This window comes from Aquila chrysaetos, chromosome 16, assembly GCF_900496995.4.
Source record: "Aquila chrysaetos chrysaetos chromosome 16, bAquChr1.4, whole genome shotgun sequence".
In the NCBI taxonomy this organism is placed as follows: Eukaryota; Metazoa; Chordata; class Aves; order Accipitriformes; family Accipitridae; genus Aquila; species Aquila chrysaetos.
Genome location: NC_044019.1, coordinates 1,465,388 through 1,491,165, shown reverse-complemented (window position 1 = coordinate 1,491,165; position 25,778 = coordinate 1,465,388). Strand labels below are relative to the sequence as shown.

At 45.9% G+C, this 25,778-nt stretch overlaps 3 protein-coding genes across 4 annotated transcripts in view; all 3 read left to right on the top strand.

Moving 5' to 3' along the window:
* The window catches only part of AGO3 (argonaute RISC catalytic component 3), a 42,815-nt gene extending 30,764 nt beyond the window's left edge, over window positions 1–12,051 (top strand). For both annotated transcript variants that reach the window (XM_041129071.1, XM_030038628.2), the window contains one exon: window positions 460–12,051. In XM_041129071.1, the coding sequence (XP_040985005.1) occupies window positions 460–568 (109 nt within the window). In that variant the 3' untranslated portion in view covers window positions 569–12,051. The remainder of the gene's footprint in view (window positions 1–459) is intronic.
* Window positions 12,052–13,500: 1,449 nt separating this feature from the next.
* On the top strand, window positions 13,501–18,712 carry TEKT2 (tektin 2). The gene is made up of 9 exons (XM_030040011.2): window positions 13,501–13,656; window positions 14,046–14,171; window positions 14,788–14,993; window positions 15,502–15,645; window positions 16,199–16,313; window positions 16,654–16,761; window positions 17,199–17,342; window positions 17,603–17,682; window positions 18,271–18,712. The coding sequence occupies exons 1-9, from the start codon at window positions 13,501–13,503 to the stop codon at window positions 18,473–18,475; spliced, it is 1,284 nt and encodes a 427-aa protein (XP_029895871.2). The 3' UTR covers window positions 18,476–18,712.
* Window positions 18,713–19,387: 675 nt separating this feature from the next.
* On the top strand, window positions 19,388–25,024 carry ADPRS (ADP-ribosylserine hydrolase). The gene is made up of 6 exons (XM_030039775.1): window positions 19,388–19,637; window positions 20,630–20,726; window positions 21,575–21,782; window positions 21,895–22,079; window positions 22,171–22,271; window positions 22,823–25,024. Exons 1-6 carry the CDS (start codon window positions 19,400–19,402, stop codon window positions 23,113–23,115), a joined length of 1,122 nt encoding a protein of 373 aa, XP_029895635.1. The 5' UTR covers window positions 19,388–19,399; the 3' UTR covers window positions 23,116–25,024.
* Window positions 25,025–25,778: the final 754 nt, after the last annotated feature.

Below are 25,778 nucleotides of genomic sequence, written 5' to 3'. Positions count from 1 at the left end.
TTGGTGGATTCTACTGAATAACACTCAGATTAAAAGAATTCAGTTTAGTTTATTAAAGTATTCTGTTATTACTTCGACATGGTCTGAGGGAATCAAGCCACGCATTTAGTTTTTTGCTCTAGAATTAGAGTAGTCATGAATCGAGCAAATGTTAAGTGCCTTCCACTTACCTAACTCTGCTTTGTACGTCAGAAGTATTTTATAACCATCAAGCCATCAATATATTTGTAACAGGCTTATTTTTAGATGAACAAGCTGAGCAGCTAAGGTAAAGAGATTTGTCAAAAGCCTTGAGGTTGCTGGTGAATAGACAAGTAGATTTTTCTCAGTATCCTGATTTTTCTCAGTATTACTATTGCCATGTTGCTCTCCTCAACGTTGAAGAGATGTCAGGGTGGCTTTTTGATCCAAATTAATATGATTTACAGCCCTGCTTGTCGTCATCTTGTTTTCTTGCAGTGCTGAAGGAAGCCATGTTTCAGGACAAAGCAATGGGAGAGATCCACAGGCCCTCGCGAAGGCTGTACAAATTCACCAAGACACCTTACGCACGATGTACTTCGCTTAAGTCAATAAAATGGGAGCATACTCACTGAAAGGAAGAACTGAAAAATTAAGCCACATACAATGTATGTTTTCAGTGGGGTTGGTTTATGGGGTGTGCCTCCGATCATGCTGAAGTTGACACTGTGCAGGGGCGAGAGGCTAACCCTTAAATTGACACAAGGAAGATTGTTTACTTCATCGAGGAACACAGCACTATTATGCAATACGAAACCAGCCAACCGCTTTTTTGGCGCAGAAGCACCGCCATCTTTTTTTTTTTTTTTTTTAATTTCTCGTAGTTTAACCCTCTTATGCCTTTACCTCAAGTTGCTCGGCAGCACAACTATCTTTGCAAAAAAAAAAAAAGTTAAAAAATTGATGGTGTAATTTCAAAAAAAAAAAAGCAAACCACCTTTATAGGAACAATCACAATGATTGTTTGGGGAGGGAAGTGTGCAAAAAAAAAAAAAAAAAAAATTTAAGTTTTTTACCCCACTGCATTGAGGAATCTTTCTCTCAATATTGCCATCAAGCATTCAAATGTGAACATATCCAAGTACATTTGAATGTACAGCACTAACTAGAAAAAATTGAGGAAGGGGAAGATGTTTTGCACACTAATCCAATAATTTGAACATAATTTAGCCAACTGCTGCCTTTGTGTCTTTCTTCACAGCTTTGGAGTTCTCAGCTCCAATAGTTCCCTTTTTAAAAGCAAAGAAGCTAGTGGTATTACGTGCAGGCAGTAGTGATCCAAACTCTTCTTGCTCCCTGGTGAATTTACTAAAGCTGCTGTTTTACCTAGTCCAAAAGTTTCAATTGTTTTCTATCTGGCAAGTCAAATATGTTGAAGCTTCACAGGAGATCAGATGTCCCAAGTTTTATGGGACTACATATAGTAAACACCAGAACTGAAACTTTAGAGCTAAGGTCTTTTTGGAAAAAAGAAAAATGCTAGTTTACTTGCTGCCTCTCACACCTTAATGTGATTTCATATGTATGTGTTTTTTGAAGTTTAGCTTCCTTTTGTTTCTTTTATATTTATTAGAGTAATAATAATGCTTTAATTTAATTATTACAGAACATATGGTCAACATCAACTTTTATTTTTTAGAAATGTAACCATGTTTATTTTTTAAAAACTGACAACTTGTTTTGCTATCTTTTAGTGCAATAAGCGTTCTAAAGAAAAACTGTGTCCATTGAGCTGTACTAAAGCAGTGTTTGTACCACTAACTGTGGAAGAATGGACACCTCCATGATTTTAAAAGGACAAAGTAAAAGCCTTAATTTTGAAAGGAAAGTTTTATAGTCAGAAGGAATCTTGAATTTTCCTTTTTTAAATCAAAAATAGCAAAAATGCTTCTAGAATTCTGCAAGCTTTACTTGTCACTGCAGTGTTTTGATTTAACAAAGGAATTGGCCATATTTTTGGCTTTGAAATGTGGAGGATATTTGAATTAAATGGAAGGGGTTTTTTATTAAGATCTAAGTTTTTACATGCTTAGTTAAATCTATTTGACATCAGTAAAATGTCTGGAATTAAAAGTTTTTAGGCTTTTTTCCTCTTTGATAATGACTTTCCTTTTAAAATTAAGTTATTGGTAACTTCATTTCACTTTGCAAATAAAGAGGGCTGGGATAGTTCTAACATGTTAAATCACTGAAATGTGAAACAAATTAATGGGACTCTTTCATTCCACTTTAAAGGTAAGACAATATTTAAGATGTCAGAGACGAGCATTTATTCAATGAGGGGACTGGGGAGTTTTGCACTTTGTAAACTCGTGAACTGCATTTTTGACTGTTTTTATTTGCACTGGTTCATAGTATATATACTGCAGATCGTTTGTATGGGCATTGCTGTTATCCCAGCCCTTCTGAACTCCACCTGCTCTCCACATGAAAACCAGTGGGTTGATACAAGTAGCTTATCTCCTGTCATTCTCATGAAATCCGCTGTTTGCCAATATACTGTATTTTGAGCCTAAAATCTGAGCCCGTTTTGCTTCAACAGACGTGAATCTCCCCCATTTTTTCTGCCAGAAAACAAAGTACTGTATTTTGTGCATTTGTATATTGTATTGAAATGTATGTAGTGCTGTTCACAACACTGTCTCAAAGAGCTTTACTAAACCGTTAGTGTATATACATATTTTATCTCCCAATATCAAGGAAGATAATGTAAAAAGACTAACTTTGCAAAGCTAAAATTGCACTGGAAATAGTCGTGACGGTGGGCAGTTGGCTAGTGGCTTGGGGGTCCCCGGAGAGGAGGTGGGAGGGTGATCGAGGGAGACTCGGCAGACCCTGACGTGTCTGAGAGTCTCTGGGGTCCTGGGAGCCGCACGCCTTCGCCAGCTGCACCCGCAGAGCCGGGACTGGCCCAGCCACGCTCTTTGACTTCTTAATGCACTTACCTTTCAGCGCCTTCAGATAAACCTGCTGCAGGGAGGTCGGTGTAACAAAATAATTTGAGCAAGATGGTTTCCGAATAAGTCTCAAACGTTTTTCTTCGTCTGTGACCTGACAGTTTTCTCTGAGAAGCGTTCTAGCTAGCAGTTCTGTTTATAAAAGGTTCAGGTTAGGCTTTTTACGGAAAATTGTTTTAAAACAGAGAATTTTTTTTAAAAAAACTATTTTACAAAGACTTGTGGATTTCTGGCATTTCGATGAAAATTCCTTTTTAAAAAGTCTTTTAATGTTCCTTTCAAAGACACTGTATGCTTCTCATCCTGCCTGCGCTCAGTGACTATGATTTGAGAAGCTTTTTTGCTTGCTACTTTCACAAAAAAAAAAAAATTAAAAGAAACTTCATTGGGAAAGTGACTTAAATTACTTGTCGAGCTAGCATTTTACCTGGTTTTCATGTGAAGAGTATTTGGACGTTTTAATCTCTATTCTTGGTTTTGCAAATATCTACGTAAAGTGCCGATACTTACTTGTATTACGATATCAAGTTACTGGCGTTGTGAGGGCCACACATTTATGATGCTGTAGCTGCTATATTTATTTAAATGGAGATGGACAATTACTGCACTAAGGAATGAGGAGATAAGCAAGGAATCAAGGTTAGTTAGATATCTTGTTTTTTTCAAAAGAGAATTAATGGTGTGAAATATCAAGTGTAACAAAGGGTGCTGTCATTTTAACTGAGATTAAATAGCCAGATATTCCTCCTTTGTTTAAAAACATATATATTTTGATGTTTGCAGTTTGGGGGTGGGGGGTCGGGATAAATGGTACCTCATCTGTGGTGGCAGTTTCCAGTATATTTTCAGAGTATATGGATTTCTTTTATTTTTGTACCTGCTCTCCTTTAAAAAGAAAAAAAAATCTCAAATTTTATGTGCTGTTTGGGGAAATCTTGAGTGGCATACCAGATCCCCCTCTCTTGCTGGGAGCTGTCTGTATATAGTCCAAAGAAGGACATGGGCAAAGGCTGACAGTTCTACTTTGCAGACATACTGGCCTCGTTTTTATGCCTATCTAGAAAAACGGTTCCCGCCTCCTAAGACACTGTACCAGTTTGACTGCACCGAGACCTCACTTGTACTTAACAAGTGCCACTAATTGCTTCCGTGGTGGGAGCACGCACAAGGGCCCCCGGGCTGGACTGGGGAAGGAGCAGCCTTAGGGTATCGGCCATACAGACCTGCAGCTGCAGCACTGGTGCTGTGCCAACAGCGGGAACCGCTCCCCGGGGCTGGCGGCAGTGCTTCTCGTAACTTTTTTCTAGCAGAAAGCCTTGCCGAAACCTGCGATCTGGTGACTAGTAGATCCAGATTTGGAGAGAAGTAGAGCGTTTTGTAGTTGAGGCGTTCAACTCTCGCAACATCTGCTAACAGAATGACTGACTCCACTGTAAGTAGCTTTTTTCCGTTGTAGGGCACTTCAGCTGTGGCCATTTTACTCAGGATCGCTGTGTTACTGTTCAGTGTGTAATCTGGTTAAACGCATCCAAAAGTTATTTTTATAGGGTTCATTCTGGCATCCTTTTGGAAGTTTGTTTGGCCACAGAAATGGTCTTCAGGAGTAAAATGGGTTTCTGGAAGTTGTCAGTCAAATTATTTCAAGATGCTATTGGTCCTAAACTATTTTCACTTCTTCATGTACAGATTTTTGTCCTATAAAATGCTCAACATAAGATACCAGATAGTCATCTTCTGTACAAATTCCAGCTACGAATACTAGTTTTCTACTAGTCTTGAAGTCCGCTCTGGTGAAATTCCAAGCTCAGCCTATACTTAAAAATGCTTGAGGCCTTTTTTTAATACTTTCTTCATATCTTGTCCTCTTTTGGTATTTTCCCCGTTTTGTGAACTGAGGGTTTAGAACCTTACTCGAAGCACTTTTATAACCAAGGAATCAAAAGCTCAGATTATGGACATTGAAACTAAATTCAGTTTTTGGAGATCGTTATTTCTAAATGGCCATCTTAGTCTCTGGTCACGCCAGGCAGATACTCTGTCCCTTTCAGTGCTGTGGAGTTTTGTGGCTGCTACTGGCAGGTTGATTGCATCTAGTGAAAAAATCCGTAGGGATGTCAAAGGGAAAGATTGCTGTCTGTCTTTTCTACCCAAAGATGGTACTTTAGATTGATACTGGGTGTTAGGATATCATTTTTGTTTCGGCACATGTTTAAATAAAACCTCACTTTAGCCAGTTCACTCATCGTTTTTTTGTAAACCTGAAAAGATAATGGTTAGAGCTTGAGCTAATTGATGCTTTCTGCTAGTAGAAGATTTTGTACTTTCTGTAGTTGAGGTATGAATGAGATGGGTACAGGATGCTACATTTTACCTCCCTAGCAGAGTCTCAAGAATCCCGATCCCTATAACACTAAAACAAAACCAAATTGTTGTCCCTGAGTAGGCAAAGGTGCATATGGAGGGGAAGAAATTGCAAGGGAGAGGCTTGCGAAGGAAAATACCGAAGCGTCAGTTTTACAGAAACAAGGGTGTTGATGGAGAGACTCCATCCACTTTCCATCCCACGTGCCCTGGCCTTTTCAAATCTTGTCTGAGGTACCCCCTCACCTAACACGGGTAGTTAACATAGGGTCCTTTTAAAACAAATCAGTTCCACTGTTTAAAACTTGGAGTGATTTTATTTTTTTTAAGCAAGACAGTCCTCAGAAAGTGCCTTTTTAGAAGATGGTGCTGTAGATTTTTATTTTCCAGTTGTACATGGCTGAAAATTTAAGATAAATTATTGAAAATGCCAAGTGTTTGATGGTATCTTTCAGGTACTTTCAAGCATCAGCTTCTCTGAGTCAGGACCAAGAATAACCAGGAAGGTGTTTTCATTCGGAGGGAGAGGCATTGAGGAGCGATCACCAAATTCAGCTGGCAGGCTAGAATCGGTTTTGATTTAGTCAATGCAATTTACCTCTTCACATTGAGGGGGTGGGGGGGGGGGGGGGGTGGGGGGTGTAGAAGCGACAGCATGGGACTCTTGGGGCGATGTAGTTAGTGCTGAAAGGGAATCCATAGCTATTGAAGGATGTTGTCTCTTAGATGTAGCAGGCTCCCAAAGATGAAGTAGACAAACTGAAAGCTGTCTGAAGACTTACGAGATGGTCAGTCCTGCTGTGAGCAGACCTCACGTGGCTTATGTGTTTAAAGGAGTGATGTGCATGTATCAGTGGGACTTGTAATTCCTAGCTGGGAGTTTTGATACTCTGGATGGAGAGCAGCTTGGTGGGGTGGGGGATGCTGCCCCACTCAGATGGTTGAAGAGGGTGTGGGTCCATAGTGAGTTTGGTGAGCATTCCTCCGGTCAGGAAAAGCTGTAGACTAGACTATTAAACACTGCACCTCAGTAACCTTGTAATGCTGCATAAAGTAATAATAATAGCAAAGTTCTGCTTTGATTACACTGTAATGTGCTTGCACATGCCTGCAAAAAATACACTTAACTTTCATTTTTGTAATGGTCTTAATAGCAGTTATCAGACTTTTTTCTTTTATGACGAACCTTGTCCTTTATTGTGGTGTTTCCATATATTTATTGGTAATCTGTGTGCAGCTCATAGGTCTGTGTGTCTGGTCCGTATGTTGCTTTTGACGCTTATTTTTAGGTGGGAGAAGTTTCTGAATGTTCTGTTTTTCTTCTCCAAAGTCAGCTTAACTAGTCATGTTTGAGAGGAGACTGAATGAAACAGCTTGATAGACAGACTACTTTAATTGGTACCTTATTTCTTTAAAAATAAAATTACTTTGTGTTCGTTTTATTACTGTTCATACTGTATTGGGCATTTAAGATGTAGAATAACTTGATGTCAGTCAGGATATTTTTGAGTATCAGGAGCTTAAGCGCAAAACTCCCACTTTAATTGCAAGTGGTATCTTTGCAGTAATATGTTCGTGTCCGGACTTTTTCTAGGAATAAGCAGAGCTTTTTGACATCTATTAATTTGGACACGATCAACGAAATATTTAGGGTACACAGTCCCAGCGTGGGGCAGTGACCCTTGTTTGGAGTTGCCCACACCTCTTTGTTGAAAGGGATGCTGTCAGATGAATGCGCAATATAGCACTCCCGCTTATGCTACCCACAGAGACTATGAATCAAGTACCTTTTTGCTGTGTAGATTTCTTCTGATTCAACTTAGAGAAATGAACTGATGTTTCTTGTAGTTTGTTACCAACTTTCTTGTCTTATTACAGCACCCAATGCCACTTTGTTGGTATTTAAGCTTGCAATGATGATAAATTATTTTATATTCCAAATTTCTTAATGTTGTTAGGCTAGGATTTAGAAAGCATTTTTTCAGTCTAAATTCTGAGCCAAAACTGTGTCTTCTATCCCTTTTAGTAGTAGGCGTTTTTATCTTTTAGACTAAAATGGGCCAAAAATCTTGCACCATCAGCTTGTTTGCAGCAATACTCTCCACCTCTTCCCTTGCCTATCAACCAGTTTATTTTCTATCTACATTTAGCTAATTGAGATTTAGAAGGAAGTTGCTGCCTCTTCTTTCTATCAAAAGAAATGAAATGGACTTGCATCTGACGATGCAGGTTTCTGTTGGGCACAGATCTCTTCCTAGAAGTCTTGCCTTGGTGATGATGAACTGTAGCACACATGGGTTTAATTACAGTAGAAATGTTCTGTATGTTTCTGTTGCATTCATTGGAGGGTGCATGATGTTTTAAAGTATCCAATTTAAATACAAGCTAACAAACCGCTGAAGATGTAGACACTATTAAAATACTTCAAATTAAAAAAACAAAACAAACAAACAAACAAAAAACCAAACAACAAACAATACCAAAAAAAACAACAACCTAGTGCACATGGATAGTTTTAATTCATCCTCCTTCCTGGCAAAGTTTGAGACTGAGGATTTGCTGTAATTCATGCTACTCATAGTAAATCGTGCTGGGATTAATCCTAAAACTGAACTGACTCAGCTATATGTTTTATGAAGAGGAGAAGTGGTAGTGGTGACTGTGCTATTAAGCCAACAGAAAGCTCTAAAAAATGCAAGGAGGAAACTTGTCTTCATATTGAAAAAAACTGAATATACTGAAAAAAACTCATGCTGCTAGAGCCTTGTGAACCTGTATATTTGCATCCACAGTTTACCCAAAAAGACCCCACATGACTACTTCAAAAACTAACACGTGAGGGGAAAAGCTTTTTCCCGTATTTTTTAAGAGTGCCTGTTCACCTCCTAAAAGGACTGTGCTGAGAAGCAGGTGGGTGGCAGTGCCTGTAACAGCTGTATAGTTAAATCAAACTGTGTTTTGTATCTAAACGTTGAAGCTACCTTACTTGGTCGAAACAGATAAAAGTTCCAGTAGATCGGTGCTATTAGAAACAACGGAGCCAAGGGGTTTTGTGAGCAATATCTGACCCCTCCATAAAACATAGATGCTCTGATAGATTTCTGGTTGCAGTTTTCACGCAGTTCACACTGAAGTGTGCCTGGCTACCAAGAAAAACAGCAGCAGGCAGTTGTAGAGTTTATTTTGCTGTAGCACTACAGTTGCTCTGCTCTTTCTCAGCTCTTACCTACCTCCCTGTTCCCTTACGCAGGATCACTCTCCCTCCGCTGCCTATATAGAGTTAGCCGTGTTGAGGATGCTGTAGCCGTGTGGAAGGTGAATCAGCTGTGGATGTGGGGGGCGGTGGTAGTGCGATGGTGATGAAAGCAACTGCCTGTAGAAATAAAGGACTGGGTAGGAGTTGGGTGGATGTCAGGTAAGCTGTGGTCAGCTCAAGCCCTTCAGGGAGATTGATGGGAACGTCAAACATTGGCTTAGGTGTCCTGAACGGTTTGTGTCAGACTTGAACTCGCTGAGAGCAAGCATGTGCCTTTTTCTGATCAAGAACAGAGGTGGAAAAACTTGCGTTTGCATTGGTAGGATGGTTAGTATTTTTCTTGAATTGTTTTTAAAGCTTGAAGTCCTTGGTCAGAATGGAGTTGGTTTTGCGTTGAATTACTTAATCGAAGTGAGCCCTGAATTATTTGTGAATTAGAACTACCCAGAGAGGAGAAGCTTTTAAAATAAGTGGTTTCTGGAAAGTAATGTCATCAAATAAACATAATTCCTGGTAGACTTGCAATTTTTAAAATAAAATTTAACCTTGATATGTTTCTCTATCTAATGAGAATCATTAATTCTGCCTTTATTTGAATGTTGCCTGTCCAGTAATATCTTCACTCTTTACTGTGCTCCTACAGCTTTCCATACACTCCACTGCTTCTTCCCCCCACCCCCGTTTGGTGGCTGTAAGGACATGAAGAATGTTGTCCAGTGAATGTCAGGGAGCAGTGCAGAGGTCTGATTAAGTGGGAACGTGGAGGTGAGGATTAAACATCACAGATAATTCTTAAAGAACCAGTTTGCCAGCAGCTGAGGGTAGTGATGTCTGCGTAGAAAATCGTACGGTCTCTTGGGTATGGAAAGAGTTAGCAAAGTGGTACGAGGGGAGAAAAGATCCCCCATCCTCTGGTATCGAGGTACTAGTAGAGGGAAGGCTGTTGTAGACTGTGTGCTGTGCAGAAGTAGGCACCTGTGTCCTTAGATGCTACTTTGGGCTTAAAGCTGCTAAAAAGGCGGATTTTCAGACCAAAATGGAAGAGCTTTTCAAATAGGTTATATTTTATGCAGTTTTGAGATATTGATGAGTTATCCAGCCAGGAACTCTGGTATCAACGCTGGCTCTGAAATGGGTTCCCTCTCTGACCTCGGGTAAACGATTCTGCCTCATTTTTCACCCTATCTAGAAAATGTTCATAATGATTCACATCGCCTTACAAGAGCTAGCTATTAGCTGTTCTGAGGATGAACCATGTTGTGGAAGTGCTAACTTCTTGATACAAACCTGTGCACCTTCTTGCAAGTTTGCATCTGCAATTCATACGGTTCTGTTTGGAGTCCGTCTCGGACGTGAGCCTGTGCTCTTTACTTCTCATCGCAGCTCTGCCCGAGGAAGGCCATTGGGATTAGTCCCATGATGTTTACCTGTTGCTTTCTTTTAAGGTAATCCATTTGTTGTAAAACAGACTGTCAGAGGGCAAGTTTATTTAAATGAAAGGGGTTTTTTTCATTGCAGAGAATTATATAGGTCTTTCAAACACAATTGGCAGTTGGAAAATTAATACCTACTGTATCTAGCAACACAGAAAAATATGACTATATGTTGAGTTTAGGGCTATGCTAGCCCATAAATCACAGGTCCACAACCCACTCAAGTACAGGTGTGCAAAAATTAGCTATTAAAATAGTTACTAATAAACTTTCATTATGCTTACACTTGCAAATCTCTTGAATATATTCAAAACCAGTTTCTTTGATAGAAAATCCATGTCTTGCCGGTTAGTATTCACTCAGACATAATAGCAAAGTAATACCCGCTGGAGCAATGCTAGATTTAAAGGACCTTTTGAAGTTTTTGAACCTGATGGTGTGCCAGCAAAGTGGAAACTTGAGTAGTGCTCTTTAACTGGTGAGGAAAATTGAATGCCAAAAAAACTCAGTGAGAGGAAGACTGCTAGAGATGAAGTTTGTCTTCTGACTTCTGGCAACTTTGCAGTGAAGAATGGCTTCTTTTGGGTACTCGGTTTTGTACATCACTTTCCTCCTGTGGCTATAGTTTTTAGTTTTCTTTGGACTTGGATTTCCGTTCTTCAGCAAAATGTTCTCATTTCTGCATTTTTCAGTGTTGAATCTAGCCTTGAGACAACTTAATGTTATTTTCCTGTAGGAAAAACCTGCTTCTAGAACGTTGCATTTTGTGTCTGTTTTGCAGGCAGTTTTGAAAAGCTAACCTCAGCACAGCAATAGAGTTGGCAGAACGAGGTTTTGATCTCAAATGTTGATTTTTACAGGCTCGTTGCCCAGCCCCTACTGCCATGACCAGCGACACTGGTGTACAGATCCTGCGTTTCACAGGTTAGGTGACGCACTTTGGGCTCACAGGGTACAGATCCTCCTGTCTGTTATGTTCTTGTTTCTTCCCTTGGTCTAAGCAGTTAAGCTTCCCCAGGTCACCTATTGGTGGATAAATAGTGTTGTTGCTTGTCGTGGGGAAAAACTAGGCTGTTTACGTGGCCTGGAGGTGTCTGATCATAGATAAGAACATTGTCTATCAGCCGGTTATTACTTTAAAGCTTTTACGGTAATTGGTAGCATTTGGTTATGAGCCAATATGGATATTAAAGTATCTTCAGGAGAAGGTGGCTCAGGTGGCATAGCATGTGCCATAAACATTGCTAGTGATCCGAGCTGTATTTGTTTAGGAGACCGCTGGAAGCAATGTCGTGCATATAAATTTTGCGTATTTAATACCGTATGTTTAAATTTAAAAAAAAAAAAATTGTGCTGTTTGGGATTTCTTTTCAGAATAAAATTCTAATAAACCAGTCCGGTGGATTGAGATTCCCTTCCATGTGTATGTCTTGCTCTTTCTCTTATGCTGGTAACTGCTCCCCTCTCATTTTGGTGTTACCATTGCTTGAGCAGGAACTTGAATGTGTTCCCACCGTGAAGGTACTGGGGGTTTTCAAAGCAAAAGGGAATTGTTTCAAGAATAAAGTAGAGCTGTGACTTGAGACGTTGCACAAATAGATTGTAGATGGATGGCAAACAAACTGGTAAAAGCCTTTATTTTTACTTAACCATCTTGACCATGTGTGCCTATTTGTATTGCGGATGTGGGCTGCAACCATGTGGGGTGGGAGGGAAACCATGTGTCGGTGTGTTTTGAGATGTACTTGCTAAGCAGAAGCGGTGTCTCTGCCCGTTCTCCCTTTCCAGACAAATTGTTCTTGCCAAAATTTTCTACCTGTTGCAAGAGTTGCTTTCTTTCCAGCACAGTAAAATGTCAACTTCTTTCACTGTTCCTTCCCTCTCGTAGGCATCTGTAACCTCTGTACGACTGTGTATAGTACACACAACAGTCATCAGATCTCTACTGGCTTTAGATACCATCAAGCTGGATGTATTGTAAACGAACCGTATTCATTTGAAAAATAAATTTTTTTGAAATGCATATGTGATACTTTTTTTTTTAATGCTTGCATTATTTTAACTTAGTCACAAAGCCACGTCTGCAGGAGTGGATGGAGACAGAGGCATTGATCTGAGCCGTGGTGGCACCTGGGGAGGGAGGTACCAGTCAGGGAGGGCTCCCGTGCCTTTGCTAGGGAACAATTTCACTTTTGGCCTTTTCCCTTCGCTCTGCCCGCTTGGCTTTATTCCTTTTTTTTTTTTTTTTTTTTAGATTTTTAGTAATGCCACCAACACCAACCGCCTTTGCTGTCGCTCTGCGCCAGCCTGCGCTCTCCCCTCCCCTCCGAACTGCGATAAGGAGACAAGCCGCCCCGCTGCGGCCCCGCCGGCTCGGTCACCCACCCGTGGGGGTGTCCGGGGGGGGGGGGGGGGGGGGGGGGGGCCCCCCCCCCCCCCCCCCGCCGCCTCGCAACGGGCCCGCGCGTGCCTGGCAACCGGCCCGGCGGTGGGAACGGCCCCGAGGCGGTGAGGGGAACGGGACCGGGACGGGGACCGGGACCGGGACCCGGTCGGGGAGGGTCTGTGCCCCGAGGGAGCAGCAGGGCCCCGGCCCGGAGGAGCTGGGACACCCCGCTCGGGGCTGCCTGCGCCCGGCCAGGGGTGAGGGCCCCTCCGAGCCGGGGGGGTGAGCCCCTTTCCCTGTGAGTGCGAGCGTGTCCCCCGTTCCCTTTCCACCGGGGGGTCGGGCGTTCTCCGTGGCTCTGCAGCCCCAAGTCCGGCCTGCGGGCCTGCCTTCCCTCGAGGAGTTCCCTGGCTTCTCTTCCCCAGCGGCCTTTGGCGCAGGCGGCCGCGCTCAAGGAGCTCGGTCCCCGACTGCCTGCGCCCGAGAGGACTGGGGGGCTGGCGTGGGGGGTACCTGGTCTGTCTGCCCCAGAACTCCGCCTGACTGGGGGGTTTTGGGGAGCCGCGGTCTGCTCAGGAGCTGCTCTGGTCCTGTTGAGCCGTCTCGGCGATTCCTGACGGTTTTGCGGGGATGTGCCTGGGTAGCAAGGAAGATGGCTGCAAACTATACTGTTCCAGCAAAGCCTTCAAGTCCCCTGGGACGGCAGCCCTGGGCTGAGCCTGTGCAGCTGTAACAAAAGCAGAATCAGTAATGTAATCAGCTGTTTTGTCCAAGCTCAATAAATACCACGTGGGAGACGGTGCTGTGAGCGGCTCCTTGTCTCTCTGCAAACAGCACCGTTCTCCGGGGAGAGACAGGCGGGCAGGGTTTTCCTCCTGGCCCAGGGGCAGAGGGGGGCTGTGATCGCCTGCCCTTCCCTGGCTGCGCCAACACGTGTGCTTGCGTTAGGTGAGATGCCAGGCTAGAGCTTGCTGCTGCTTTTGTCTCGAAGAGCTTTCCGGTTTGTGGATGCATCTCCGTTTCTAGTGTATTTCCATGAATAAACACAAAAATCTTCCGCTCCCTTTTAGTCACCTGTTTAGCGAGATGACTGCACTGAGTGTAAAGCCAGGACAGCGGTTCACCTTGCCGGACTGGCACACCAACTCCCATCTCATCTCAGCTGACGCTGAACGCCAGCGTTCTGCTTCCCACCAAGTCCGGCAGGAAGCCCGAGCTCTCCGCAACGAAACCAACAACCAGGTGGGCCTTCTGGCAGCTTGGCTGCTCCTGGGTTTGTCAGAATAGCGGGCTGAGGAGTATGGGAGAGTGTCTAGATCTGGCTGCACGCACAAGGGAATAGGAAAAGGCTTTACCTCTACAGAACCTGCTAAGTATGTACATTTACTTCCTCTAAACCCATGTGCGATGATGCATGCGTACTGTCATGAAATCCCTGGGTGTGATTCTTGTGTCTGTTGCAACCTGAATTGTTTTCTGTGCTCTCCATTTGTGTAGGTGACTATTAGACGAAATGGCAACGTGATGTACTCCTCTGAGGGGTCAGTCAATCCTGAAAACAGGGAAAGGCTTCAGCAAGATTCACAATTGCAATTTAAAAAAAAGTAATGGCGTTTCTCCTCTAATTCCAGACGAAATGGGATGAGCACGACAACCAAACCCGCCTGGCTGAACGTATCAGCAGCGTGAACAGATGGAAAGAGACCCTGGACAAATGCCTTGCAGACATAGATGCGGAAATCGATGCCTTAGCCAAAGTATGTTGGGAAGACAGATGGCTGGAAATCAACTTACGCTCTCAACATGGGATGTTAAATAATTGAGGCTTGTCTTCTGAAATGGGCGAGCCCATATGGAGTTCAAGGGGGGCTTATCACAGGTACACTGAGATCATACCTGATGAAATGACTTCCTGGAAAGCAAACCACTGTGTTCTTGGCTGAGCCAAGCCATTTTATGGAGCTGTGTGTTGCACGCTCGTGTTTGGGTACGTTTTGTTTTGTTTTGGTTGGTTGGTTTTTTAAAGCTCTGAAGGATAACGAGAAATATGTTAACACCATCAAAAATGTTTGATTTTAAATAGAGAATAGCAGTGGGACATCTCTCTGATTCTTTTAGTTCTAAACCCAGAGGCTGCTGCTCCTGGAGTCGTTAGCCCCCAACAAGGTGTGATTCCCAATGCAAATAGCAGATGTAGAGGACTAATGCGTTTGGCTCTCGCAATTTTCATTCCAGACTTGCTAAAAGGTTTCAGAACTGCAAAGACAGGCAGTGTGAGGCCCTCTTGAGAAGGGTATCCGTGGTTTCCCCTTCCTTTCTTCCTCCCATCCCTGAAGGAGACCCCACACACACTCAGCTGCCTGCTTCTTCCAGGTGAAGGAAGCAGCAGAACGTGCCCTCCAGGCAAAGAACTTGCCCTTGGATGTGTCCATCGAGTGCCTGACGCTCCGTGAGAGCCGCCGCGCCATTGATGTGGTGAGGGACCCTGTGGAGGAGGAGCTGCACAAGGAGGTGAAGGTGATAGACAAAGCCAAGAGACAGCTGCAGCAGAGAGTGAACGAAGCCTTCGAACAGCTCTGGTGAGGCGAATGACACAGCTTTTGACTGGACTGTGCCCTCCTTGCTTGGCCCCAGCAGTTTAATGTGCTTCTAATGCCACGCTGATGATTGTTGTCAAGGTCTATGGGCTTGGGGGTTTGTAGGGGAGAGCATGTCAAGGGAGACTTCATAAGCATCCGTGGAAAATTTTGGCCTGGGCAGATACCTTGTGCCACCTGCCTTGGTTCATGAATGAGTGACCGGGAGTGGTTAAAGCTCCCAGGCCCTAATCCCTTGTGGATCACTACCCCGCTGCAGGAGGGCAGGCAGCTCAGTTCACCGGTGTGATGCCAGAGCAGGGCACGGGGGAGCCAGGCAGGCAGTAAAGCAGGTGTGCTGCTTTATCAACTTGGGCCCAGTTCACTGGGAGGGCAGGAGCTCATCACTCATTTTAAAAAGATGACTGAGGTGGTGATGAAAGCTTTGGAAGTGGTGAGCTGCCTCTCCCCTCTGCGTGCTTGCCACTGACTCCAACCCTGCTTTCTGCAGCCTCTTACAGGAAGCTCACCAGCAGCTGAGCTGTGACCACCGGTGCAAGATGGAAGCATTGGAAATAGATCGCGTGTGCTTATCCCTCAATGTAAACTCTCCCAACATCTCCTTCAAGGTCAACCCAACACGAGTCCCAGATGGGTAAGGAAAAAGCCTGCCCTTGTGTGGCCAAATCTGTGCTGGTGCTTGAAAGAGCCCTGGGATGCTTTTTCCTTCCATGCTATACCCTGGCTCGATGGGTGCAGTTTTGGAGAGAGCTCAGAACAGAAGTTGGCTTCTGGGATTTATCGTGGCTCTTGAGTTGTGAAGCCACAGGCTTTTGGGAGTTATCTGAATTGTCACCACAAAAACAGAGAAGCTAGCCTCCCTTGTGCTTGGCTAAAGGTGACAGTAAGCAGCGTGGTATCGGCCTTTGGCACAGCTTATGGGGGAGCTGCTGCACATTTTCACTTGCTTGGCATTTCATAGCATGGTTTGGCTGTGTCCCCAGTTTGAGCAGATGTTGGGCTCAGTGCAGGAGCCATGGGGTAGCAATCTCCAGCTGGTGCAGTGAGGAGATCAGACAGGATGTGACCTCCAGAAATCCTGAATCATTTTGTACTCCACAAAGCCTTCTTGGCCTGCAGCAGGTGGTTCCTTTTGAACTGTCTTGCAAACATTCAACTTATTTTCATAACTGCTGATTTGTTTGCAGATCAACTGCACTTGATGAGTGGGAACAGAATAGCCAATGCAACAAGGAGCGTGCTGAGGCAGAAATGAAAGCTTCAACTGAGCTCCGAGAAGCAACAGTGCTTGCCATCGCACAGGTAAATTAGTCCCTTGGCTCTGAATCGGTCGTGCAGAAGTTCTGGATTCAGTGTGGGAGCATGGGCTGGCACGTGCTGCAGCCAGGGGAAGGGAGTCTTTGAAAAGATGGCATTGGCCCACAGGCCTCTCTGAGAGCAGCTGCCCTCCTGGTTTAAAGGAGGAGCTGGATTATGCTGCAGAGCTTGCAGCAGTCTCAGCAACCTGGAAGACACATACCTGTCCATCACAGCTGCCAGAATCCAGCTGGTTTTGCTCATAGGCTTGTCCCAACCTCACAGGCAGCAGCTGGGAGGGAGACACCTTCCAGAAGTGTGTGACTGGAGCCTGTTCTCTCTTCAGACAAACAACGAGCTGGAGGCTCAGCGTGTAGCTACAGAGTTTGCCTTGCGCAAGAGGATTAGAGACCTGGAAAGAGCCTATGACGAACTGAAATGGCAGGAGCAGAATGTAAATGTTGCTTCTTTGGTTATTGACCACAACCTTGGGTGGGAATTGAATCCAAAAGGCTCTTTGTTATGTGGAAGGCTACTTGGCCTGAGCATGGTTACCACATGAGAGCTGTTAAGTGGCACATGTATGATCCCTGCAACATCCTATCTCTTTCTGCTAGCACAGCTGCTGCTCTGCCATTTCTCAGCAGCAGTGCCGGGTTTTGGCCTTTTCATTTCACCCCTGGTCTCAGCTGCTGTGGCCATAAAACACCAGCAGCACCATGCCTGGACCGTGTGAAAAGCCCGATCTATGGCAGAGGGGTTCAGTACTCAGAAGCCCACCAGCCCTTGTTTAAAATCCATTCCCAGCGCAGTAAAAGCTGAGGATGCATGGGGGCTGTTTTCTGGTCTGTATCCCTGCCTGTCCCTCATGATACATCTCTTTATCCTTAGTCCTTGGAGGAAATTGCTGAGATGGAGGAGGACATCCGACGCTTGGAGGAAGATCTTCGGAGGAAAACGCAAGATCTGAAAGTGGCACACACCCGCCTGGAGACCCGCACGTATCGGCCCAATATGGAGCTCTGTAGGGATCAGGTACCAGCCTTGCCCGGCACGCTCCCTGCCAGGAGGGACTGGGGGGAACTGTCTGGTATGGGGGCTGCTGTGGGTCTGGAAAACGTGGATGCATTTTGGAGAAAACTACAGAGGGGCTGAGCAGTGGATCCTGCAGTCACCTAGCAAAGCAAGGAAATAAATGTCATAGTTGGGCTAGAAGGGGAATGAGAGAACCGCAGCCTTTATAGAACGCTTCAGCCCTGTTAACTGCTGTCACCTTCTCCCTGCCTGCCTCGCAGGTCCAATACGGGCTAACAGATGAGGTTCACCAGCTGGAGGGAACGATCCGTGCGCTCAAACAGAAGCTAGCAGAGTCACAGTAAGTCTCCTGCTCTCTGGTGCAGAGCAGTGGCTCAGCATTGCCCATGTGAGGGACATGGCTCTGTACAGCCCTGGACCTGGCACACTTCCAGAAGCTGCATTTTGGAGCTCGTGTCTGTTCAGGAGTGGAAATAGTTTTGGGGCTTGGTGGGGAGCTGGACAGGTGGGCAGCAGGGTGCAGGCAAGGCACCAGAGGTCTGCGTGGTGGGAGGGTGAATGAGGTTACCATGGTCCTTGCTTGACTGTGACTTCAACCGGGCACAGACAGTTCTAAAAGAGAAAAAAGAAAATGGGTGAAAAGAAAAGGAAGAAATAGAAGTGCTGCTCTGGGCTGGCGTGGGTTGCCAGGGTGCACACCTTTGCGCTGCACGCCAGGAGCAGCACGAGGGCTTGCTGTTCACAGACCCAAATGACGCTGCTGCTGCTGTGCACTGAGAGATACCTGATGCATTCGTTCCTTGTACAAAGGAGAATGCTGCACAGATATTTCTGCTGCCAGAAAGTGGAAAGCGGGCTGTTTCCTGTCCAGCTTGGGAAGTGAATGCAGTGCTTGAACCCAACTCCTCTCACTTCTGCTTGTTCCCAGGGATGCCTTGGATGCTCTTTACAGACAACTTCACCGCATTCAGACAGACACTGGCTACAAAGCCAGTTCCCTGGTGCTGGACAACAAGTGCATGGACAGCCGGAGAAAGCTCGTGGTCCCTGCCGAGAAATTTGTGCCAGAGGTTGACACTTTCAACAGGACCACGAACCGCGCTCTGAAGAATGGGCAGCTGGAGTTGGCTTAGTGCGCCGGGGAGTGTTGTGCAACAAACCGCGCTGAGGAGAAAGCTACTAGTGACTCAGTTCCTTAGCAAGGAAAGCGGACATCTGTGTTGAGTTAGGATAATGGAATTCTCCTCCCTCCTCCTTGTCTGTTATATAACTGTCTGTCCCCCTTCTATGATGTTTATAGCCTCTTGCACTCCAAGGAGCATTATGAACAATAAAGAGTCTGTCCCCAAGAGCAGTTGTCATCCGACAGAGTTGGAAGCGTTTCGTGGTGATTGAATCCGTCTGGGCTCTTTGGTGTTTTAAGTCCTTTAAAGTGCAAGGCAGCGCTCTGAAAAGGAACTGTGTAATGGTGGCTGCAGGCCAGATCTGCTCGGGGGGGGGGGGGTAATACTCAAATCTGCTCGCTTTAATGATTAAAGTAAAGTTTGGGTTGGGATTTCCCCTTGCCTGCTGGCGGCACAGAGCTAAGGCAGCTACAAAAGCGAGAGCTGGAGTCCCTTCTGGCTCTTTGTGGCGACGGGACTTGTTAATATTAAATTGCAGCGCTTGCATTCTGCCGTCAGGTTATTGTTTTTATTCCGGGCACGCTCCCAGTACTGCACGTTCTCCCCGGGGGGGGGGGAGATCTCCTCACAAGCCGGATTGTTGCTCGTACGACGAGACCAGAACTTGGCCTGCTCTTCTTCCCTGAGGTTGGGGGATGATGTTCGGTAACCGCCCCGGCTCCTGGCTCTCGGATTAAATAAGAAATTGAGGGGAAAAAATCGACAGTTTCCCTTCCGGGAAGTAGGGAAATAAGGCAGCGGCCTCCCAGCACCTTTTTCCCGCCCTGCGCCGCCGCCGCTCTCCTCCGGGCCGCCAGGGGGCGGTGTCCGCGGCTTTGCCGCGGACACCGCCCCCTGGCGGCCCGGAGGAGAGCGGCGGCGGCGGCGGCGAAAATGGCGGCGGCGGCGGGTTCGGGTTCAGGGACGGGGCGGGCGGCGGCTGCGCGGCCTCGGCCGGGACCCGCCCGGTTCCGGGGCTGTTTGGCCGGGGCGTTGTTGGGTGATTGTTTGGGCGCCGTTTTCGAAGGCAGGAGCGTCGTGAAGCTCTCCGACTTACTACGTTTCCTCCGAGGCCTGGAACCGACGTCCGGGCCGCCCGAGGAGGGGGAGCAGGCCGGCAGCGCCCGCAGAGGTGGGCGGAAACACCGGGAGAGGGATGGGGGTCGGCCCCGGAGCACATCCCCTTCCCCGGACCCACAGAATCGGGCCCGGCCCCCAACACCCCCGGGATCGGGCTTTGGGGTGCCTGTCTTCGCCTCTACCGCACCCCCAGGCCCACCGCCCCTCCGAAACGTGGGTGCCCCCAGTCCTGCCCCTCACCTCAGCGACGGACACCTCCCCTGGGACACCCACGGCTGCCCCCCGCTGTGGCGTGTGCCCCTGTGCTGTGGGGTTTGGCTTCCCCCGCACCCCCCCCCCCCCCGCGGGGCGAGGATGACTTTGATGAAGCAGTGCTCAGGTTCTGGCCCCCCCCAGGGCAGTTCCTGGTTCCTTGTGCACATGGCTGGTGTGGAGGAACCTGTGGTTTGCTGTGTTCGAGTGAAGCCGGGGGTGTGGTGCGTGCTGGGAACCGGGGTATCGCAGTGCGGGAGTGTCAGCAAGGGACAGGTGTACCAAAAACAGAGAAGGAGTAGCGTAAGACAAGCACAAGAAGAGTTATTTAACTCTTAGCAAACGGTGATGGATTTGTGTTGGGGTTCTGAGCTGTGCAGCAAGCCCTGTAAACCCTTCCAGCAGGATCTTAAAGGCACTTGATTCTGTTGCAGCCTTGTCCAGAAACGAAACTGCGCTTTCTCTTCTCTGCTTGTCAGCGTACACTGTAGACTCTTTGAGAAAGAGACTTGTCTTACTTGTCTGTGTGCACCTCTGGATATCAAACACTTCCTCTTGGCTCTTATTAATCTTGAAATGCATTCTGTCTCATTCTTGCTGTGGATGCATCTCTCTTGCTCTGTGTCTTACTCTGATGACTGTGGCTAGTGACAAGCTCACAGTGCTGGGGAACTTCTGGTAATGCATACAGATAATTAGGCCTTGGAGAGTAGGGAAGTGGTGACAGTGGAGCAGGACAGGAGGAGAGTTTGTCCCTGGACGGTCACATTATGTTTTGGCCTTCTGTTTTAGAAACGCTTTCGTACACTGACGACACGGCCATGAGCAGGTCGGTGGTGCAGTCCCTGCTAGCCAAGCGAGAGTTTGATGAAGTGGATATGGCCAAGAGGTAAGGACTGCAGCCAGCTTTGGAGGCTAGGGTGTTGGCATTTACTAGTGAAGGCAAAACTTCTTAACGTTAAGCAGTCACTGTAATTTTCTGTGAAAGGGGACAGGGGCTATGGCAAAGTCGTCGTTAATTTGTGGGGGAAAAAAAATCAGAAAAGCAATGGCTAATCATGTAATTTATTGTGTGTTTTGCACTGTCCTGGAACGTGCAGTACTGTTAGCTTTAGCGTGGGTTCAGAGCCTGCTTTAAAATGAAGCAGGATGGGACATGCTGTACTGCAGCCGAGTGTGTGTATATGCACCTTTGTGGAAGATAATGCTTAGACATTTCAGAAGCATTTCCTTTCATGTTTATTTGTTGCTATTTATGTTGGTACTTCCCTTAATTTAGTTAGTGAATATTAGCGAGGTCAGCTTCAGTTTGTTTATGATCTATTTCCCTTTTGAATCCACAGCCGTGGTAGCATTTGGTTCCACTTAAGGGAGAGCATTTATTTGTTTAGAAAACTCTTCCATTGAACTTGAACAAAAGACTTTCTTTGTGGTTATGACCCACGGAAATGTTTCCAGTTTGCTCCTATTTCAAGGCAAAGTTGAGAGGGAAACAAGTGGGTTGTGAAAGGTGATGTTTATACACCCTTTCCTCCTTTCACACCAATTTTTGGGAATCTGATTCTTTCCCTATAGAACTGACTCATTTGAACCCTGACTGTCACTGAATTACCCATGTGTTATTAATTCACTTTATCAGGTGGCTTTATACAACCTCTTTACAAACTTCAGTAACAGACCAAATACCCCATGTATTTTTTCTCACCTGCATAACTGCTGCTCTCTTGCCCACGCCAGGTTTGCTGAGGAGTACAAGAAGGAACCCAACAGGGGCTATGGGATGGCTGTTGTCAATGTCTTCAAGAAGCTCCTGAGCCCCAAGTGCAATGATGTGTTTGAACCAGCAAGAGCCCAGTTTAACGGGAAAGGCTCCTATGGCAATGGCGGTGCCATGAGGGTGGCAGGCATCTCACTCGTGTATTCTGATGTCCAGGATGTTAAGAAGGTACCATTCCTGGCTCCTTTGGGCGCCTCGGCTCTGGGAACCCCTGCTGTCAGGCGGCTCCCACCGTGATCTCTCACGTAGGTTTGCTCACAAAATGTGTTTTCATTCGCAGTTTGCGAAGCTGAGTGCTGAGTTAACCCATGCCAACTCCCTGGGCTACAACGGGGCCATCCTGCAGGCCCTGGCCGTGCATCTCGCCCTGCAGGGAGAGCTCAGCAAGGAGACCTTCCTGGAGCAGCTCATTAGCCACATGGAAGATGTAGAGGCAGACGATAAGTCTCTTACTGACGCCCGAGCGTAAGTGGCTGTGAGGAGCACTAACTCTGCTGTGTACAGTTTATTCTGGTTCTTTGCATTCTGTCTTCTTCATTGTACTCTTTGTTTCCAGACTGGGATTTGAGGATTTACCATTTTCAAGGCGTCTAAAGAAAATAAAGGAATTTTTGGAGCTCAGCAGTGTTCCCAAAGCAGATGTATTGTTTGAATTAGGTAAGTACCTTTCTTACTACAAGTATTAAGAAAGAGCTGGAAGCAGCACTAACTCAGCAAGCCTGCTTGATGTGTCCTCCCCTCGATTGCCACTTTGGCCTCTGCTGCCTGTCAGGCACAGAATGTGCTGGAAAGGCTGCCTGTGCTCACCAGTCAGTAATTCTCCAAGTCTTGACCCAGTGATTCCATCTCTGTATTGGTGGGGAAAAAAATGTTTTGCTAAGAAAAACTTATCATGAATAACATTTCTTAATATTCTAAAATCTCTTGTCTTAATGGCTATCAGATCTTCATGTTGGATGGGAACGGGTAAATGTGTATCACCAAACTGTACTGGTGTAGCTGGGAGTTGGTCTCCAGGATGTGAGTAGTACCAGGGAACTGCAGGGAGATTTCTGAGGTGCAGACTTTTGCACCTTGTCATGATAAAATCAATGACACTGGTATTGAAGGTAACTGGCAATAGGAAGTTGCAGTTAGAAGGGAAAAGGTACTTCTGTGGGAAGACAGAAGTGTTCTGCAGCACTGAAGATGATTGGTTTTGTTAACAGGCAATGGCATTGCTGCTTTGCGGTCTGTCCCTACTGCAATTTACTCCTTCTTGCGCTGTATGGAAGCTGACCCAGATATTCCTGATCACTACAGCAACCTGCAGAGGACCATCATCTACTGTATCTCTCTGGGTGGAGACACAGACACCATTGCTACCATGGCAGGAGCCATTGCAGGGGCTTATTATGGGGAGGAACAGATACCCCCAAGTTGGGAGCAGAGCTGTGAAGCTTTTCAAGAGACACAGAAGCTGGCAAATAGCTTGTATGAACTGTACTGCCAGCGGCTCTGAGCTCCAAGGGGAGCCTGTTTTCAGAAGGTGAAGCGGGTGGTCACCTCTGCTTTTCTGGTCAGAAATCTGGTGGTGGATCCACGCCATCTGCAGATGCCAGTGAGCCTCCACCTGAGAAAGTCGCCTGCTGCTGTGAGTTGAGAGTTGGAAGCACGAGCTGGTTTGGAAGAGAGGGGACATACCCTTCGGTTGTGCTTCAGCTGGGAAGTGGCTGCATGTGGCGCCTTGGACAGTGGGTGCATCTCCTCTGAAGTGTACAGGAGTGTCTAGTTTTTCATAAGATTTCTGCTTCTTGCTTTGTCCACCATTATGCCATTTTGTCATTACAATTACTAGATGGGTGTCTGAATCCACTAACCTTCTTGCTGTTTTCCTCTACTCGTTTGTTTCAGTTGTTAGTGGTCTGTCCCATGGTGGCTTTGATAGGCTCCACACCCCTCTTAAAACACCAGCTCACACTCAGCTGACCAGCTAAGGGATGTAGATGGGAGTCATCAGAGAGGCACATCCCTGGAGAGCCTGGAGGATGTCCTGCGTGGTGGCACAGGTTACCACCTGTGTTGTGGAGTGAGGATGCTGAAGGGTAGACCTCCCAGGGAGGTTTGCTTCCTTAAAAGCAGAATGAAAAGTGCCAGAGATTGGAGAAGGGATTTCTTTGCATTGCTAGTGGCATTGTGAGAAATGCCTTTGGTGCATGCGGACAGAATCCCAGTTGGCTCATTGTTACTGCTGGAAGAGGGTGTAACTAATTACTGCTCCTTTGGTGTCCTTTGCTCTGCAATCCGCCTGGCACTGTCCTGATCTATTGCATTTTGTGTTCCCTTGCGTAGCTGGCTTTCACGTTGCTGCATAGCTACTCCTTTGTTCCTAATCCGTGCATCCTGCATTTATAATGCTGTCCTGTTTATGTCCAGAAGTCCAAGTGAGGTTGCTGTTTACATCTGTGGGTGGAGATAGTTGTGAAACCTAGTGTTACACAAGGATTGAATTCCTGGTTCTGCTGCAGTCAGTGACAAAAATTACTTCAGTAGGAAGCAGGAGTTAACTTCTCACAGCCTTAAAACTCTGTACTCAGTAAGAATGATCTGAAAATAAAGGGAAAGGTAGGTTAATTGGGGGACAGTTTATCAGAGTTTAAAAGAATTTGTGCATTTGAAGCTGGTACTGGTGGCCAAGAATATTCTAGCAAAGCTGTGTTGTTCCAAAGTTTCACCTTTAAAACTTTTGCCCAGTGGAGCTGGTCAAAGAGGGAGTAACAGCTTGGGTATGGCATGTCTAAAAAGGGTTGAAAGCTGTTTAATTTTGGAAACAAAAAGAAAGAGGCGAGCAGTCATCGTATGGAAATGTTTATAAATTTGAATGTGACAATGTAATTCTGTATTATTTCTCTAGTATTTCTTGTGACACCGGGAAGTGACCATTCTGCTCAAACAGAGCTCACTCCCTGTTAGTATCAGCACATGGTTGTTTTGTGTGTCAGGCTGCATGCACATGTGGAAAATCTGGCTGCGATGGGTCCTTCCAGTTTTTCCTGTAGTCTGCTTCCTTCAAGTGCCAGTCTTCTGTGTGATGCTTTAATGGGTTTTCCTTGTATAAATGAATTTTTGTCCTGAGAATATGTGGAATTTTGGTCTATTGTATATTTATGTATTATGCTGCAGATGTAAAATGTCAGGTTTTTCACATTATTCTGCCAGAGGTGTGAACATATTCACAGAATTATTTAAAAGAAGATATTTTCCTTTTAAAGCAGCTTTATAATTTTAAATGTTCGGAACTCACGAAGAGCAGAAGAGCTCCTGTTTAAAAAATATAGCTCATTTTAGGCCAGAATTTAAATGTGTACTAAAGCCTTTTGCTCTGACTTCCTCAGAAAGAAATAAAACCACTTAGCTATCTTTGTTAATTAGCCACTGCTCCTGTCTTTTCATTCAAGTCATGAAGTTGTGCTTCCATACTAAATGACAAGAGGAGTCGTATGAAAACCTCTGGGCTATTTTTCCCTACCCCATACTTCACTTTAAGACTCAACCTGAAACTACTTTATCATGGGTTCTTGAAATCTTTCTGTAGAAAGCAGAATTGAAGTTGTTTGGCACTGGTTAGGACATCTTTGGTGTAGCCAAGACTTGTGCTTCATTTGGGGTGAGTTTTTAGCACTGGAAATCTGCTGTGAAAACTACTTTCAGGTGGCTGCTCTTGCCGGTGAGCAGTAAGGGGCAGCTGAAGTTTCTAAGAGCCCAGGAGTAGTGGTTCTTGTTAACAGCAGGGCGAGTCAGAAGCGTCGGTCACGCACATGAGGTTCACTGGAGAGGCCCTTCTCCTTTGCAGGCTGTGTTTGCAGTGAGGAGCAGTGCGTGGAAGGAGTTCAGCTGCTGGAGTCCAGCGTGCAGTGATCATGCAGAGACCAGGGAGCGTGCTGGGTGCCCCTGTGACTTGCAGCAGGAGAATCGCTTGTTCTTCATCGTCAGCTTTTGAAGGAGTCTGCCCACATGGCAACCAGGCTTCTCTGGAAGCATTTCACCTGTAACAAGTAACATCTCCTCTTCCAGGTAAGAGATGAGATGGGAAAACATACCTTCTTCTCTTTATTCTTTGTACTTTTAGCCTCTGAAAGTGATTTGCTTACAGGTGATTCACCATTTCTTCTATGGGCTGCTGCA